The sequence below is a fragment of the Chrysemys picta genome, unplaced genomic scaffold, assembly GCF_011386835.1.
Source record: "Chrysemys picta bellii isolate R12L10 unplaced genomic scaffold, ASM1138683v2 scaf512, whole genome shotgun sequence".
In the NCBI taxonomy this organism is placed as follows: domain Eukaryota; kingdom Metazoa; phylum Chordata; order Testudines; family Emydidae; genus Chrysemys; species Chrysemys picta.
Genome location: NW_027053219.1, coordinates 25,377 through 43,460, shown reverse-complemented (window position 1 = coordinate 43,460; position 18,084 = coordinate 25,377). Strand labels below are relative to the sequence as shown.

The 18,084-nt window shown below is 45.4% G+C and overlaps 2 protein-coding genes across 3 annotated transcripts; both read left to right on the top strand.

The window, feature by feature from the left end:
- Positions 1–287: 287 nt before the first annotated feature.
- LOC135978897 (uncharacterized) lies at positions 288–1,422 on the top strand (the record flags this gene model as incomplete). Its single annotated transcript, XM_065579610.1, has 2 exons — positions 288–560; positions 674–1,422. Coding segments are annotated over 2 exons (951 nt in total), but the record flags the coding sequence as incomplete, so codon positions are not given.
- Positions 1,423–1,879: 457 nt separating this feature from the next.
- On the top strand, positions 1,880–9,984 carry LOC135978899 (uncharacterized). 2 transcript variants are annotated; one of them, XM_065579611.1, is made up of 4 exons: positions 1,880–2,040; positions 2,139–2,195; positions 3,237–3,356; positions 3,489–9,984. In XM_065579611.1, exon 4 carries the CDS (start codon positions 4,295–4,297, stop codon positions 8,306–8,308), a length of 4,014 nt encoding a protein of 1,337 aa, XP_065435683.1. In that variant the 5' UTR covers positions 1,880–2,040; positions 2,139–2,195; positions 3,237–3,356; positions 3,489–4,294; the 3' UTR covers positions 8,309–9,984. The 2 variants fall into 2 exon arrangements, with proteins under 2 accessions (XP_065435683.1, XP_065435684.1); XM_065579612.1 differs by having other exon boundaries at positions 3,489–4,470.
- Positions 9,985–18,084: the final 8,100 nt, after the last annotated feature.

Sequence of the window (18,084 nt, the reverse complement as noted above, 5' to 3'; positions counted from 1 at the left end):
ATTTTGGGGGGCAGTGAGCCAGACAACCACATCTGCACCTCATTCCACATCCCCAGCCAGCCCCAAACTGAAAATTTCCAGCCCCTCCTCTCCGTTTGTTCCTTTCCTGGGCCAGGAGGTCACCTGATTTCTTTGTTCTCCAACACCTTCATTTGGCACCTTTGTAGAGGAGGGGCCCAGGTCATTAGTTGCCAGGAGACCGAGTGTTGGCCATTTACTGTCCAGACAGCATCACATCTGCCCTCTAGGGCTCTGCAACAATCACACCCCCTTCTCCCAGCACCTAGATACTTAAGAACTGCATCGGGGAAGCTGAGGCACCCACACACTATTCGGAGAAAGCGCTACATCAGCGACAGTTCCGAGGAGGAGGAGGGAGCGACCGAGGGGAGCCCTTTGGCCCAGCCATTGATGGATACGCCGGAACCCGACCCCAAACCCTCGTGAGGCAGACCGGTGAGCGTGACGGCCTTTCTTTGTCCATTCCCTCAGAGGTGGAAGGCGATTGTGGCTCGGGGGAGTCACCAGTGGACAAAGCGAACGGAAAAGACGGCGCTCAGGTAAATGAATGCTTAAGAAGCGGCGGTCGATGGGTTAGGAACCGGGGTTGCGTAAATTAAAAAACAAGCAGCGGGGGTGCTTACACGTTTTCTTTTTTGAAATTTTTTAACAGCTCGACGATGCCTTTCTAGAGGACCCGGACAGCGATGCATCAAGCAGCGAAGATGAACTGGGCCCACCATGTTTTTGCTCAACGCCAATACGAGTTGTTGAAGAGGACTCTGAGGATGATGGCTATGAGGAGTTTAGGAGGCGGCTTGGCATAGAACTAACTGAGCCAGTGCCACATCGTGAGCGTAAAAAAGTCCTGCGGACTATTGTACGCGTTGCTGTTTATGCTGTCCTTAAGCACTGCCTTAGGGAAAAGCTTTTTGAAGATTGTGAGGGCTGTGTCATAGATGCGCCAGGCCAAAGGCACCATGATTGTGTGACTTGGACTTCAGTGGATATAAACAGCAAGCTCCGGGGCCTGTGTGCTGAGCTGTGTTTGGAAAGCTTATTAAACACTGTTGTTGCCATAGGCTATGGTATGCAATGTTTGTGCCTAACCCAAGAACATTTAGCGCAAGGGGTGACCTTGATAAATGCTGTGCAATTTAGTGCAGACCCTGACCGTGTTCTAAGGAAAATGACCAAACCGGAAGATGCCTGCTTAGAGCGTTATATTGACCGTCTAGTCCGCACAAAGAGTTACAGAACCCTGCTTAAGAAAAAAACTATTTGTAAGAAATCTAAAAGGATTAAGTTAGAGAATGGTGAGGGGACAAACATGCGATATAAAACTTGGTAGCTGTAATTTTTTTTTAAAAGGGGGGCTTGTGACTATTTGTGTTTTGTTAGAAGGCCTTTGGCCTTTAAGTGCGCTAAAGAGTTTTAATAAAGCATTTTGGTTTTGGTTTTAAGAAGCTGTATGTTTTTTAAATAAAAAAAATAAATTGTTTGTGAGAATTAGCTCTTGAGTTTTGTGTGTAGCAAAAAGCTGAAATGTATGTTGTGGTGGGGAAAGGAAAAAAATCCTAAAAATGTGCTTACAATAAAACAACCAAGGCTAGTTCAGACATGTGTCTGAGTACAATAAAGTTAATATGGAGATATACTTATCTCATAGAACTGCCTTTACTAGCAGGGCCACATATTGATTTGAGAATATTGAGAACCAGAGCCCTAAGTGGTTCTCTTAAGGCTTGAACTCACAGCCCTGGGCTTAGCAGGCCAATGCTTAAACCACTGAGCCATCCTTAGTCTGTTAAACTGAATGGGTTTTACCCATACACACACACACACACACACACCCACCTACCCAAACTGGTTTCACTCCCAAATTACAAAAGGGAATGCTATGGGTGGGGTCATTACATTAACCTCTTAGCAAACTATGTGGAAGTTTTGTTTAACAATGGGCTAAGAGGGGATAAAAACCTCAGGGATGCAGCACTTTGGCCTTTTTCAACTTGGATAGCTGCTGGACTGCAAAAAGAGGTAAGACTTGCTGGCTTGAACTCTGAAACTATATATTATAGAAGGCCACTTTTTGCCCAGGCTGTTTTAGTAAATAATGGTGCCTATCTTTATTGCAGTGTGATCTGTTAGCATGGAACCAGGAACTTTAAACTGCATTTTACCACCAGGCCAAGGTAAAAAAAAAAAAAAAAAAAAAAATTTAACTATAGTTGTGCTTAATACTGTTGAATTAACAAAAGTATTCCACAGGCTGCATAGGCATTTGATGGTAACACTAACTAACATTTTTTGCTTGTTCTTGAACCTGAAGGCTTAAGCACACATGAGGGGGAACAGAACAACCATGTGCCTGCAACACTTTATCCCATAGTGAAAGGGAACTTTTTTTTACTGTGTATAATGTGATGGGTTTAAGGCCCTGTGGGGGGGTGGATGCTACTAACTAAACCAAAGGCACATGGCTGGGGTCAGAACAAACCATGTGGCTTCTAAATGCCTGTGGGGTTTTTGAAAAAAGTGTCTGGCTGCAAACTTGGTTTGGTGTGTTTTATAAAGCTGCTGGTGTGTGCAAGCCAGAGGTTTTTTAAAGTACTTGGCACAGAACAAGGAGCAATGGTCTCAAGTTGCAGTGGGGGAGGTCCAGGTTGGATATCAGGAAAAACTAGTTCACTAGGAGGGTGGTGAAACACTGGAATGCGTTACCTAGGGAGGTGGTGGAGTCTCCTTCCTTGGAGGTTTTTAAAGCCCGGCTTGACAAAGCCCTGGCTGGGATGATTTAGCTGGGAATTGGTCCTGCTTTGAGCAGGGGGTTGGACTAGATGACCTCTTGAGGTCCCTTCCAACCCTGAGATTCTATGATAGGTTTTTTTTTTTTTTTTTTTTTTTACTGTGTATAATGTGATGGGTTTAAGGCCCTGTGGGGGGTGGATGCGACTAACTAAACCAAAGGCACATGGCTGGGGTCAGAACAAACCATGTGGCTTTTAAACTAACAAGAGTTTTTCTGCAAAATGGATTTTTAAAAGCCGTTTTGGTTTTTATTTTGCAAAATGAGATGTATTTAAAAAACCTGTTTGTTGTACAGCCTGAAATGGATTATTTTGTTGTAAAGCTATGACTTTTTAAATAGTAAAACACTTTAATGAAGTAAGTGTAATGTATGTTTACAAGACGGTTTCATGTGTTTTATAATAATGTTGTTGTTTGCTCCACAGTACAGTCAAAACATGAGAGATCCTTAGACCAGAGGGAAAACAAGCTGAAAAGAAAAAGGAAAGAGACCGCTGAAAAGGAAAATTCACCAGCATCAGTGACTGATGGATGGATGAAGCCCTGTAAATATATTTTGCTTATTGGTTTGGCTGTTCTATGAGGGTTTTTTTTTATTTTAAGTAAAATACATAGGTGTGGGTGAGAGAGGTGCTAAAGTTCAGTTTTTGTAAAATGTTGTTTTTCCCCTGTTATAGGCCTGGGCAACTTTTCTGACAATGCTGTAGTCAGAGATACAAGGACATCTCCTCCAGAACTGCCAACAAACCAGAAATCTGCTTTGAGACCTTTAACAACGCAAAACAGCGCAAGAGCGCAGCTGAAACATCCGGGCGGTCCAAACCTCATATACGTCAAACCCAAGGACAAAACAAAAGACTCTGGTAAAAAACAACCACGCCACCACAACTCCAGTTCCTCAGTGGCCACCACCTCACCAAGCCCTGAGGAAACTGTGAGCGAAAACACACACATTCACAAACCCAGAGCACGCACTCTAGGGGTTCTGAATGTGTGCAAACCCGGAGCATGCGCTCTAGGGGCTGCGTTTAAAAAACCATGGACTAAAAGCTTCTGCGATGCTGAGGTATTGCAATCACACAACCAGCACTCCAGTTCCTCAGCGGTCACCACCACACCAAGCCCTGAGGAAACTATGAGCAAAAATGCCCACATTCACAAACCCGGAGCATGCGCTCTAGGGGTTGTGAATAAAAAACCAAGAACTGACAAACCATTCTCCCAAAACCATAAGCTTGTCCCAGCTCCCCCATATTTTAGTGGTTGGGAAGGGGTTGAGGCTTTCCTCAAAAAAGTGGTGGAGGATATATCCTCGGGTAGGCTAAAAGAACGGGATTCTAGAAAGAAATGGAAAAAATATGATGCTTGGTTCAGAGCCATGCTGAAAAACATAAGGGATGGAAAGGGTGGCTCTGAGCAGGCATGACTAGTGGCAAAAAGTGGCCTGGGTAAAAGGGACACCTTCCAGGGTACACATCAATTTATGTGTAAACAAAAGGGGGGACAGCGTTTGGGGGATAAACAGATAGCTGCCAAAAAGTTCCAGGCCCGGGTTGTTGTAAAAATTTTAAAAAGGGCTAAAGAGGTAATGAGGAAAAAAAAACAAAAACAAAAAGAGATGCCCCCTACTGGAGGCTCTCAAACTGGCTTGTCTGAAAATGGGGAGGTGGAATTAGACTCTGGTTTAGCAAATTCCCCAGAGGGCTCTTTAGATGGGGCCTGTTCTACTCCCAATGACTTTCATGGAGGCGCCTCAGAGTTTGACTCTCAAATAGCATCTGATGTAGAAGATGCCGCTAATGATCCCGTAGAGGAACCCCCAAGTAACCCCGAAAATGCCGAGGTGTATATGGAGAGAGTGAGAAGTTGGCAACGTGAAGTATCCAGATTTGGGGGGTCGGTGTATTGTGAGGAATTTCGTTTTGTCAATCCTGAGGGAATAAATTCAGCTCAGCAGGTTGTTGAAGCCATACACCGGGGAATACAGTTAGTGCTCGATGACATTAATGGTAGGGTAGGCCCTGATGATTATGTTCAGTTACGTTTAGAGAGCCGTAATTTAACTAATTCTTTGTTTTCGGTCAAAAGAACTAGAAATGAGCTGACTGCTGAGGATTTTTTAAATCAGACCTCAAAACTGCTACAGAGCAATAGAGAGTTGCATCTCGATGGGACGTTGCGCCTTGTTGTGACAGTTGTAAAAAACAGGGGTGGGGGCGCTCGTAGAGTTTTAAATTCTATCCTTAATAGTCAAATTATTCATAAAAAGAGACAGTGTTTAGTAGACCTGACTTACACCGGTACCAATTTGTGTTTTGCGGGTGGGCTCTTGGCCGTCATGTCCGATCGTAAACCTACGGACGCGGAATTGTTAGCGGAGGCAAGAAAGTTACATGAGAAACTGGGGTGGTCAGATCAAAAAAAGGTTATGCTCAGCGACGTAGCAAAGTTTGAACAGCATTTAGGAGTTAACATACAGGTGGTGTTGTATACGGCGAAAGGCGGCTGGGGGGTTTTTAAAACGGGGGGCACAGTGTGCCCCAAGACTTATTTTATCCTGTTGCACGATGAGCATTACTATGGGGTTTTGGATGTAAAAAAGTTGTTCGGAGCGAAAAATTATTGTGAGTTTTGCCACATGGTGTACAGCCACGACCACTCTTGCAGGTATCGTTGCCACCTCTGTTTGAGCGTAACGTGCTCAGACAGCGTGGGAGTGCAGCAGCGGTGTCCTGGCTGTAGACTGTATTGCCGGTCCAAAGAGTGTTTAGACAGACATATCGACTGTGCATCAAAAAACCAAGTTGAATGCCTGTCTAAAACTTTGTGTGAGAAGTGTCAGTCTTACGTGGACAAGCGGCACAGGTGTAAAGGGAGGCGCTGTAAGCAGTGTCAGGAGTTGATCGTTGGTGATGTAGACGGCCACCTCTGTTTTATGGACCGCCTTAGAAAGCCTGAATCTTCAGAAAAGTATATTTTTTATGATTTTGAATGCACGCAGGAGACCGGGGTGCACACTCCCAATTACATTTTTGCTATGTCCCTAAAGCCAGAAAAATCCTGGGAATTTAAGGGCGATAAGTGTCTTTATGTGTTTGTGAAGACCTTTATTGGCAAAGCGTTTCGGGACTACACATTCCTAGCACACAATTCTAAAGGTTATGATGCGTACTTTATTGTTAAACAGTTACTCAAGGAAAAGATGGGCCTAGAACTGATCACTCAGGGTAGTAAACTAATGTGCGTGGAAGTTAAGGCCCTGGGCATTCGTTTTATAGACTCTTTAAACTTCTTGCCCATGAAGCTTAGCAAGCTACCGCAGGCGATGGGGTTTGAAGGGTGCAAAGGGTATTTTCCACACTTTTTTAACACGTTAGAAAATCAAAATTACGTGGGGCCTATGCCCGGTAGAAAGCATGGTGTAGAAAGCATGATGCCCAAAGAAAAAGCAGAGTTTCTCGACTGGTATCGGGACCACAGCTCTGAGGTGTTTGACTTGCAAAAAGAGCTCGCGTATTACTGTCAGCAGGATGTAAAAATTTTGAGACAGGCCTGTATCCTATACAGAAAAGAGATTATGAAAATGACGGAGAAGGGAGATGTAGTAGAGAAAGAACCTGGTAAATTCACTGAGATAAAACTGTGTATAGATCCATTCCGGTACATAACACTGGCATCTGTCTGCATGGCTATGTACAGGTTTATGTTTTTGGAGCCTAACACGGTAGCTCTTCTCCCTCAAGACAACTATCACAGGCAGAAAAAGAGATATTTGACCCCATCTATTCAGTGGCTGTTGTATATCTCTCACAAAGAAAATATACAAATACGGCACGCTTTACAGGGTGGGGAACTACAGGTAGGCCCCTACTTTTTAGACGGCTATGCCAATGTTGATGGGGTACGCACAGCCTTTGAGTTTAACGGTTGTTTTTTCCATGGCTGTGTCACCTGTTATTGTGAAAAAGCACAAAATCCTATGACGGGGACATCTTTTGGGTTTCTTTATTACAAGACGCAGCTCAAGACCGACTATTTCAAACGCCTTGGTTTTGTAGTGAGGACTCTTTGGGAGCACGAGTGGGAGGTGATGAAAGAAACCGACAGGGAGCTTGCAGACTTTTTAAACCGAGCCCGGTTACCCCAGCCTCTCGTGCCTAGGGATGCTCTTTTTGGGGGGAGGACAAACGCTATCCGCCTATATTACAAGCCTAACCCCGGGGAAGAAATTCACTATTATGATTTTAGCAGCCTGTACCCTTTCGTAAACAAAACCAAAGAATACCCTCTCGGACACCCCGATATAGTCTATGACAAATTTGGGCCCCTTGCAAATTATTTTGGAATTGCAAAAGTTAAAGTGTACCCCCCACGAGGCCTCTTTTTCCCATTGTTACCCGTCAGAGTGGGTGGCAAGCTTATGTTCCCGCTATGCCGAACCTGTGCAGAAACCGAGCAGCGGGAGACATGCACCCATACTGACGAGGAGCGGGCCATCCTGGGGACTTGGTGCACGGTGGAATTGAACGCGGCCATAGCGAAGGGGTACGCGGTGGCTAAGATCTATGAAATCTGGCATTTTAATGAAAAATCTGATAAACTCTTTTCAGAGTACATAAAATTACACCTCCGTCAAAAACAAGAGGCTTCAGGGTATCCCACTTGGTGCACAGACGAGGAAAAACAAAATAAGTACGTTAGCGATTTCTACCAGAAAGAAGGCGTGCATTTACGCCAACACAAAATCAGATCAAACCCTGCTAAATGCCAAATCGCTAAACTGTTTTTAAATTCTCTGTGGGGTAAATTCGGCCAAAGATCCAACCTACCCAACACCAGCATCGTGAGAGACCCTAACGAACTTTTGCAGTACCTGTTCTCCCCCAATTATGAGGTTTCATCCTGCGAGTTTATCGATGATGAAACAGCGTGTGTGTCGTGGAAGCACGCAAAAGAACGGTACTCTGTTTCTGGCAACACCAATGTTTTCATAGCCTGTTTCACCACCGCTTATGCCCGCTTAGAATTATACAGTCTCCTAGACGGTTTGCAAGAGCGGTGCCTGTACCACGACACTGACTCGGTGATCTTTGTGAAAAGGGAGGGTGACTGGAATCCCCCTCTGGGGGATTATTTAGGGGACCTCACGAGCGAAATTCCGCCAGATCAACACATCACTGAGTTTGTGTCGGCAGGCCCAAAAACCTATGGGTATAAGCTGTCGGGTGGAAAGGCCTGTATGAAAGTCAAAGGTATTACCCTAAACGTAGCAAACTGCGAAAAAATCAACTTCGACAGTTTGAAAGACCTAGTCTTGGACTATTGCACGGGTCTGCAAGAAAACACCTCAAAAAAGATAGAGGTGCAGCAGCCCTCTATCGTAAGAAACAAAAACCAGTGGCAAATAGAGACAAAAACCCTTAAAAAGACACACAAAGTGGTTTACAACAAAAGGGTCCTAGGAGAAGGTTTTAAAACCCTGCCCTACGGCTTTTGAAAAAAAAATGGATACGAGGTGGAAACACCCCTTTTCTGCAATTCTCGCGGGGCCTAGCAACTGCGGGAAAAGTTACTTTATAAAAAACGTGTTGGATAATGCCAAACACACACTGTCTGTTATGCCTGAGAATGTTGTGTGGTGTTACAGTTGTTGGAAACCTCTGTATAAAGAACTGCTCTGTAAATATCCCTTTATCAATTTTGTGGAGGGGCTGCCTGAGGCTTTTGACAATGACCGTTTGTTTCCTACTAATAAAGTAAATATGATTATCACAGACGATCTGATGAACTCGGCTTGTGAAAGTGATGAAATCGAGAAAGCTTTTACCAAGTACGTGCATCACAGAAACCTGAGCATTATGTATATAGTTCAAAACGTATTTTGTCAGGGAAAAAAGAGTCGCACGATTAACCTAAACACAAAGTACATGGTTCTGTTCAAAAACCCCAGGGATAAATTACAAATCGCTACGCTCGCTTGGCAAATGTACCCCGGCAAAGCTCAATTTTTTCTAGAAGCTTTTGAGGATGCTACCAAAAAACCTTACGGCTACCTGGTGGTGGATTTAAATGCTTCCACACCAGAAGCTTATAGACTAAGAACTGGTCTTTTCCCTCCAGACTGGCCGGCGGTTTATACTTTGAAAAAAACAGTCGGGTATAAAAAGAGAACTTATCGGCAGGCCCCTTTTTAACAGCCGGGGCTGCTACCGAAAACATGTCTAGCTGCTTGAAAAGAAACCTGGGCCTTTTAAAATGACTTAGCAAATCGTCCCCACAGCAAAGGAGGGCTAGACTGTGTTCAGCCTCTGACGATCTAGTAGCGGCCATCTCAGAAATAGCGCTCAATACCTTAAAAGGAAACGTTCCTTTAACACAGAATCAAGTGCGTGTACTGAAAAAGAAACGCACGCTTATAAAAACTTTGTGTAATAAAAGGGTTTCACCTAAAAGAAAAAAGCATCTGGTAAAGCAGTCTGGGGGGTTTATCGGACCTCTGTTAAGTTTTGCTATCCCTCTCATAACGGGGCTTTTAACTAATCGATAATGGAGTATGCAGAAAAAATGTTCCTGGTGCCCAGCCACCAGTTGGAGCAATTAAGGGCTCCCCCTCCGGCAGAGGAAAATATCAGAACAACCGCAACTCGCTTACTGGATGCTGAAATGAAGTCTGTTCTTCAAAGAACTGACTTGACTGAATATGAAAAGGCTAAACTTTACAGCGCCGTGCTTCAAAGGTACCTAATGTACGTGAAACAGAGCGAAGCGGATAAAGGGAAAATAAGTCTGTTTCTACCGGAACAGGAACAAAGTGTAACTGCCAAACCCCCAGAAACACCAAAGAACTCAGACTTTGGTGCTCAGGAGGTGTTGGATAACGTCAATAAGCGTTATAAGAAAAATGCAATAGTATTGCTAAATAAGCTGGGCCAGGATAAAAATCTCTCTTCGTGGGACGATAAAGGGGCTTTTGTGTCCAAAGGCTCTGTGGTTAATGGTTCTAACATGCTCGACTTAGTCAGGGCCGTCACCCAGACTCGCTCTGTTCCTAGCAGGCATGTACCTAAAGGATGGGATGTGTTTATGAATGCCATGGCGGAACTGAACGTACCATCTTCCGTCATGGGCAATGCGGCCAACAGAAATCTTTTGGAACGCCTCAAGGCCTCGACTGCTGACTCCGGGGTGGATCGAGAAACCGTGACCCCTTTTTTGCCGCCTAAAAAACGAAAATTGGCTAAAAGAGCCGAATGGCTCAGTGTGTAACATTTTTCACATTCTAATTTAAAAAAAAAAAATCTGTACTTTTTTCCTCAATTGGTTTTAAAAAAAAAAAAAAAAAAACACACCAAACATCATTTGTCTTTAAACCCCTCACCTGGGGTGCTTTATTGGGTAACATGGCTATGAAAATCATTGCAAGATACACATGTCTGGGCTTGTTGAAACATGTTTTGAGCAAGGCTAGGCATGCCCAAGAATTTAAATTTACTTTTTACAAAATTCATCCCCATCCGGTCGTTTTGCACTAAGTCGTTAGAATACAAATTTAAAATCCGATCAAAAGATAAACCCTTGCTACGTTGATGTAAGAAAAACACACAGTGATAGCCACAGGCGACGGAGCGGGGGTCTTGTAATTGTCTATTGTGAAACACAATGTCTGTGGCATTTTTGTTTAAAAATTTCATAATGCTTTTAGGAAACAACACACTGTTCGGGGGGTGCCCATATGAGTCAAAAAACTCTCCACGGTTACGCTCGGCCAGATACAAGGCAAGCCAGTGTTCACCCGGTTGGTTGTGTGGATGCGTGTTCACCACCAAGCCTAGGGGTCTCTGAGACAGCTTGCGTTCTGGGAGCCAATCGCAAGGGAACACATCTAAGAAATTCTTTTTCGTGTAAGGGTTCGTTGATAAGACACGTGAGAGCTGCACGGTGTCCATGTTCACATATAGTCAAACAGAACGTTTCTCCTCTGATTTATTTCTATGACATTGTCAAAAACCCCATACACAATCATATTAACGGTAACCGTTAAAGCCTTCCCAAAACGTATTTCTGCTCTCAGGTTCCCAGTTTTAATCAGGGAATAGTGATCAGCGCATTCCTGGCCGGGAGACAGGTCAAAGGCAAACAAGGTGTAACCCTGTGCAAACTCCTCACGGTCAATTAACAGAGAACGATCTTTCATGTGTTTACCAGCTGTCTGTACCAAATTCATGTATTCTCTCACGCAGCGTCCTGCCTCGAAGTCTGGTTGCAGAGGCTTGGTCAGTATCTGTTCACCATCCACATACAAGGCCACAAAATTAATATCGTAATGTTTAAAATGAAAGGGATTTTTAGCGTAACTTCCGCTAAAGGCATCGTTATCCACAAACCCTAGGACAAGCATTTTGGGTAACTGCCCCAAGAACAGGTTCTCCTGGTTACTGACCCTGCTGCCCGCGGGGATGCTAAACACTTTCATTCCTACGCGGTCCACAGGGTATTTAGCATTAGCGGTAAGCAGGGCCTCCGCGTGCCCCAGACGAACTCCCGGGGCCACCCGTACTTTTTTCACAAAAAGGGACGCTGATACAATGCGCAGTTTAAAGCCTTCAGCCGCACTGCCCATTAAACAGAAAGCGTCTTTACTGCGCGTCAGTTTAATTTTCACATCCACTCCGTTTAACAAAAGTTTTTCTTGAAAAAACAGGTCGCTATGTAAATGGCCCAGCAGCTCTACCGTTCTGCTCCTGGCCGTCAGCTTTGCACGCCTCACAAACCCTAGATTCCCTTCATCCAACTCTGTTTCTTCATGCTGTCCAGCAGTGTCTTTGTAAAACAGGCCGGCGGAAAATTGCGTGGCGAGGGTGTCGTCGCTGTAATTGAGCACCGATTCTATAAAGGCCCTGTAAGGGTAGCAGTTGTTGCTTTGGCTTATGAGGCGGTCTCCCAGCGTAACATCCAACTGACTAAAAATAGAGGCCACGGGGTAATTTACCAGACCCACTTCGGCGTCCGCTGCAAGTTCAGTTCCGTCTCCTTTTACAATCTTGCAACACAGGTACAGCAGCGTATTGTTTAAATCCATATAATCTATGCCATTCCCTGCTATAAAAAAGTCAATGGGGGCAGACTCCGTAATGGCCGATAGAGGCGGCACCTCGATGTAGATGCTTTTCTCGATGCTGGTCTGCGTAGGGGCTATTTGAAACAGGTCTAGTTCGGATTTGGTGCACTCTTCAGACCCGCAGTGAACAAAAGCCATGTTGATTAAAATATGTCTCTTTTACCAGGCAAAGCGTGTCTCCTCTTTCGCCCAGGCTTCCTCTTGGACTTTCGCTTATGGCCGGCCCTGCGTGTCAAAGCTCTTCTTTTAAAGGGTTTCGGGGGACCTGTGCGTCGCGGGTATGACGTATTTCTCTTTCTCTTCCTCCTTTTAATGTACATCAGCCCCGATCCTTCCTGTGTAGCTGTATTCCCCACCTTCTCCAGAACAGCTCGGGAGACATCACCTACCACATCTTTAGCTATGTTTTGAGCGGCGGTTGTGACAATGCGGTTCTGGCGGAACCCAACTGAGAGTGCCAACTCAGGCCAAATTGCTCAAATAGGGCAGTTACAGCCCAAGGCTGGGGTTTTTTCCACCTCTAAGGCAAACCAAACCAGCCAGACTAAGAGGACTTCAGTCTCACCCCACTGGCTAACTGCAAGTCTCACAAGCAATCTCCTTAGACACTCCAGTTTCCCAGTATTACCACCAGTACCACTCGTTATGGGGACAAATGGTTATGAAAACCAATACCCCAGTAAAAGAAAAAGGTTCTCCTGATCCCAAAGGACCAAGCCCCAGACCCAGGTCAATATACAAATCAGATCTTACCCACAAATCACGCTGTTGCCAATCCTTTAGAATCTAAAGGTTTATTCATAAAAGGAAAAAGATAGAGATGAGAGTTAGAATTGGTTAAATGGAATCAATTACATACAGTAATGGCAAAGTTCTTGGTTCAGGCTTGCAGCAGCGATGGAATAAACTGCAGGTTCAAATCAAGTCTCTGGAATACATCCCCCGCTGGGATGGGTCCTCAGTCCTTTGTTCAAAGCTTCAGCTTGTAGCAAAGTTCCTCCAGAGGTATGAAGCAGGATTGAAGACAAGATGGAGATGAGGCATCAGCCTTATATAGTCTTTTCCAGGTGTAAGAACACCTCTTTGTTCTTACTGTGGAAAATTACAGCAACATGGAGTCTGGAGTCACATGGGCCAGTCCCTGCATACTTTGCTGAGTTACAAGGCGTATCTGCCTTCTCTCAATGGGTCCATTGTATAGCTGATGGTCCTTAATGGGCCATCAAGCAGGCTAGGCAGAGCTAACACCAGTTTGTCTGGGATGTCACCCAGCAGCATAGCATAAGTTTGAAATACAGACAGTATAGAGCCAATATTCATAACTTCAACTACAAAAGTGATACACACATATAGACAGCATAATCATAACCAGTAAACCATAACCTTGTCTTAGACACCCCATTTGACCCCCTTTATACAAGATTTGCGTGCCACTACAGGACCTTGGTTGCAACAATGATCTATATGGTCCCAGATTATATCAATAACGTCACAGCGGTTTTTACGTGGGGTTTAATAATCTCTAGCCCCCTCCTCTAAAGCGGTATGGCTTTTCGAAAGAGGCTACGAAATATTCCACCCACACCCGCCCCGTACATCACGGGGGCCCCATGATATCCAGGAAGGGCGTGTCCAGCCTGGGCTTTGTAATAGTTTCTGTAGATGGTGGGGTCGCCATAATTTTTTGGGATCACCATAATAGGGTTTTGCTTTTTTTAGAAACCTCGCTCTCTCCGCGGCCGCAGATGCAGCTTGACAATCACCTTGCCGAAGCGAAATGAGACATCTCTGTTCTGGTCTGTCTTTATTTCAATGGTAATGGTGTCGATGTGGTGTTTACTGACAGGGACGTAATGAGGTTTGTCGTAGGTAATGGTAACAAACTCGTTGTTCCTTCCTCGGACAGGGACGCAGCGTAACAGGGGAACAGAAAAGTCCCCCACAAACTGGTGTTCTACAATATCCGTGTATACGTACAAGGAGTTAAAACGGCCTGTGATGTCTGCCGAGAAGGGGAATTTTTGAACGTTGCGTTTGGGGCCCAAACCCAGAATGTTAGCTAGCTCCCCGCCAGTAGAAAACATGTACATAAAATCGGAAGATTTAAGTCTCACTTTTCTACTCACAGGATCGTAGTTCATGACCACCTCAGGCGGTCCGGAATGCCGAGCCACGTTGCTGTTCATATGCTCCAGTAATTCGGGTATGGTCGAGTAATAACCTCGCCGTAGGATAAAATTCCACGTTGTAGCTCCAAAGGTAATTTCAAAAGGGGTGTCTTCGTTGATAGTATTCCAGCTGTGCGGGTATTGTATTTCCACTAACCCCACCTCCCAGGCACCCAGGAGATCCAAGGGTTTAATTAGCCGTATTGTAAAGTTCGAAATGGTGTTTTGGGGAAAAACTGCAGAGCTGGCATTGCTGGGCAAAGTAATGTAAAACCCGCCGTCACTCATTTCTCTTTGTCCTTGCAGAAGGAATCTTTTGTTTGTTCGTGTCTAGATGTCACAAAGTTGAGAAGCTTCCACCCAGCTGTTAAACTTATCAGGCCACCCCAACCATTTCACCAGTAGCTGCTTTTTTCTCCCTTTTCCTTTCTCTGCTAAAACTTTTTCAATCCTGTAAATCCTGTCTCGTTTGGGGTTTACTTTTTGTAATTCTTCAGGGTAAAAAGATCCAGTAACTGCCTCACCCTCGTAATCTTTTAAGCGGTATACAGGTCTCTGGCCCCGGTTAAGGCTTTATCCACTATGAATATCTCATCGGTAAACGTCTGTTCAAAACCTTTTGGTTTTAGATAGTCTCACGTGGTCACCTTTTCTAAAAGGGGCAACAACCGGTTTTATTTGAAAATTATCTCCGTAAACCGTTTTCCATACCTTCAAAGAATTTGAAGGGTTAACATCAATGGGTCTGGTACGTATAGTTCTGTGAACGCTCTGGTTGTAACTCTTTATAAAGTCAGGTAAGACGTCAATGTAGCGAAAGGTGTTATGGGCTGTAAAATATCTCCACATCCTAGTTTTTAAAGTTCTGTTAAATCGCTCCACAACCCCTGCTTTGACTTCATTATTGGTAACAAAATGGTGAACTCCATGCCGCTTTAACAATCCACTTAAAGGTTTGTTTAAAAATTCTTTCCCCCGATCGGTTTGTAATTTTTGAGGCACACGACCTTCACTGAAAATAGCTTTAAAGGCCTTGAATACTTCAGCACTCGTCTTGTCTTTTAGGCCTAAGGCCCATGCATATTTGGATAGAATGTCTATCACTGTTAAGATGTACTTAAAACCGCTGTTGGGTTTGGAGAACTGGTGCATATCCACCAAATCTGCCTGCCACTGCGCATCCACCTCTGAAACAATGGTCTTGTTTCTTTTAAAACGTATTCGAGCCGGTTTGTGTAAAGCATCCTGGTCTGAAAGCCATGCTGTTACCTGTCTTCTGTTCAAAGTTTTACTGTGCTTTCTGGCCGCTTGAAAAAGAGGGTTAACCCCGCCAAAGCTCCCAACTTCCCCGGGGGCGTAATATATTTTCTTTAACAGCGCCATCTGTGTAGACATGACTGTTACTGGTACCGTCTTTTACTACCACAAGTATAAAAGGGGACACATTCATATTGACACATTTGATTTAAATAAGTTTTATTAATCGCCTGGTTTAACACAACCTTTTACAGCCACCTGTAAAATGGATGCCATAACCCCCTACCATAAGGGAGTCTCAGATGGTTCATTCTTCCATTTTGTCCTTTTCGGCTTGAGATCTGTGTCTCAGACATGAGCAAAGGCAGCTAACGCACGATATGTTTACTCCCACAGGGCTTCCAATGTGTAAGTTCTTAAAGGCCTCTAAAAAGGCATCATCGACCTGTTGAAAGATTTTCAGGAAAAAAAAAAAACATGTGAGCGCCCCTCACTGCTTGTTTTTTAATTTATGCAACCCCAGGCTCCTAACCCATTACCCACCCCTCCTCGACCACCGCTTCTTAAGCATTCATTTACCTGAGCGTTGTCTTTTCCGTTCGCTTTGTCCGCCGGTTCCTCCCCCGAGCCGCGATCGCCTTCCACCTCTAAGGGGGTGGACAAAGAGAGGCCGTCACGTTCATCGGTCTGTCTCACGAGGGTTTCGGGTTCGGGTTCCGCCGTATCCATCAACGGCTGGGTCAAAGGGTCCTCCTCAGAACTGTCGCTGATGTAGCGCTTTCTCCACACAAGGTCAAAGACCCTCGGGGGTAAAACAAAGTCTGAAGTTCTCACGGGGGTGGTAAAGGAGTCCATGTTTCCTCTCAGCAGCCTTTCTGCACTTTCGAAAACACGTGTCCTTGGTAAGAGATGGCCGCCTCCTCTGTCTGGCGCTGGGACTTATGGGGTAATGGTGCTGCACTCTGATTGGCGGAGGGCCTTGGGGGGCGTTCTTAGCGGAGTCACACAACTCCCTTTCGGAGGGGTCACCCCAACCCAAAAGCCACCCTAATTGGTCAAAATCTCCTCTCGGGGCGGTCCTATCGGGACGAAACCCCTCCTGATTGGTAGAGGGTGGTGGGGGGAGTTCTTAGAGGGGTCACATGACACACCTAGCTTCCGGCCAGGTGGCACCTCGACCCGGAAGTAATACCCCCATGGGGGTGGGACTTCCGGTGACAGATGGGAGGGGACAAGGGGTCAAGGGGCGGGGTTAGGGCTTGATTGATGGTAGGGCCCTTAGGGCTTGATTGATGGTAGGACTCCCGTCACACCACGTAAACAATAATGTCTTTGTGTTTGGAAAGCTTTTCAAAGTAGGGTGGAGGAATGCGATGTCCTGTCCCTTTAAATGTTCAGAGGGCTCTGTGCTCTCCCCTGCTCCTCAGTGCAAAACCTCACTCTCCTGTTAGTGTCTGTTGTGCAACCAGAACAATAAACGCTGGCACAGCAGACAGCTGTGTGTCCATCACCTCCCTTTGCGTCCATCTGTCTGCCTAGCTCCTTCTCCGCTGGCTCCAGCAACAGCACCGCTCTCAACAGAACATGTTTTCATGACCCTCTGGGCCTTCTAACTTGGCTGGATCTTGAGGTCTTTGCTCAGGAAAGACTCCCATTGACTTCAGTGGGAGTGTTGACTGAAGAAGGACGTCACGCCATGGCCTGGGATTGTCATGGTGTTCCCTACCCCCGTGCAGTCCTTGTACCTGCAATGTGTATGCACAGACCCCTACTCTTGACCAAAGCCCCCCACTGAACTCAATGGGGGTCTGCAAGGGAGTGATGGTTTGTGCGTGAACCTGTCTGCCCAGGACCTCACACTGAAGGCCTGTGGGTGGGTGGTGCCTGGGCCTCGTGCTGTGTCTCTGCACAGGGTGAATTCTACCCTTAATGAGTAGGATCAAGTGAGTCGACGCAGGTCCTTTGGGCCTGACTCTGGTGTAAATCAGGGCTAGCCCCACTGAAGTAAATGGAATTACGAGGTGGCGAGAATGGCCCACCGGGGAGTCAGTGGAGTTACACCCTGAGGGAAATCACCATCTCTGGCCCTTTCTCTGCACCTGGGCCCAAGCCAGCTGTTTGCCTTGTTAGAAAACGGTGCAATGAAATGTGTTAGACAAATATCACACGCACGCACACACACACACACACACACACACATGTTAGAGAAATGATGATAATATCAGGAAACAGGAATTTTTACTTTTTCTTTGGGTCTCTGCTGATGCAGCATTTTCCAGAACTTAACTGAAACAACTTCAGGCTTGCGTGAAACCTGGCTTGTGTGTCTGACTTTGTAAAACCTTGGTCCGTGTAAACAGCCGGGTGAAATGGGGACTTGGTAACTTCAGGGGCCTCCCAAGACAACCTAACAAGCAAAACCCAAGGCCGCAAAAACAGCCCTGTAAGATAAGAGCAACTGGATGGGGCCAGTGAAATGAACAGCGGAGAAAAGATGATAGAAGTAGACAGATCAAAATAAGTTTTCATAGGATAAGCAATAATATATTAGTTTGGGATTGTTATTGTGATTCATGCATAAGAAGGTTTTAGTCAAGTATCAGAGGGGTAGCCGTGTTAGTCTGAATCTGTAAAAAGCAACAGAGGGTCCTGTGGCACCTTTAAGACTAACAGAAGTACTGGGAGCATAAGCTTTCATGGGTAAGAACCTCACTTCTTCAGATGCAAGTA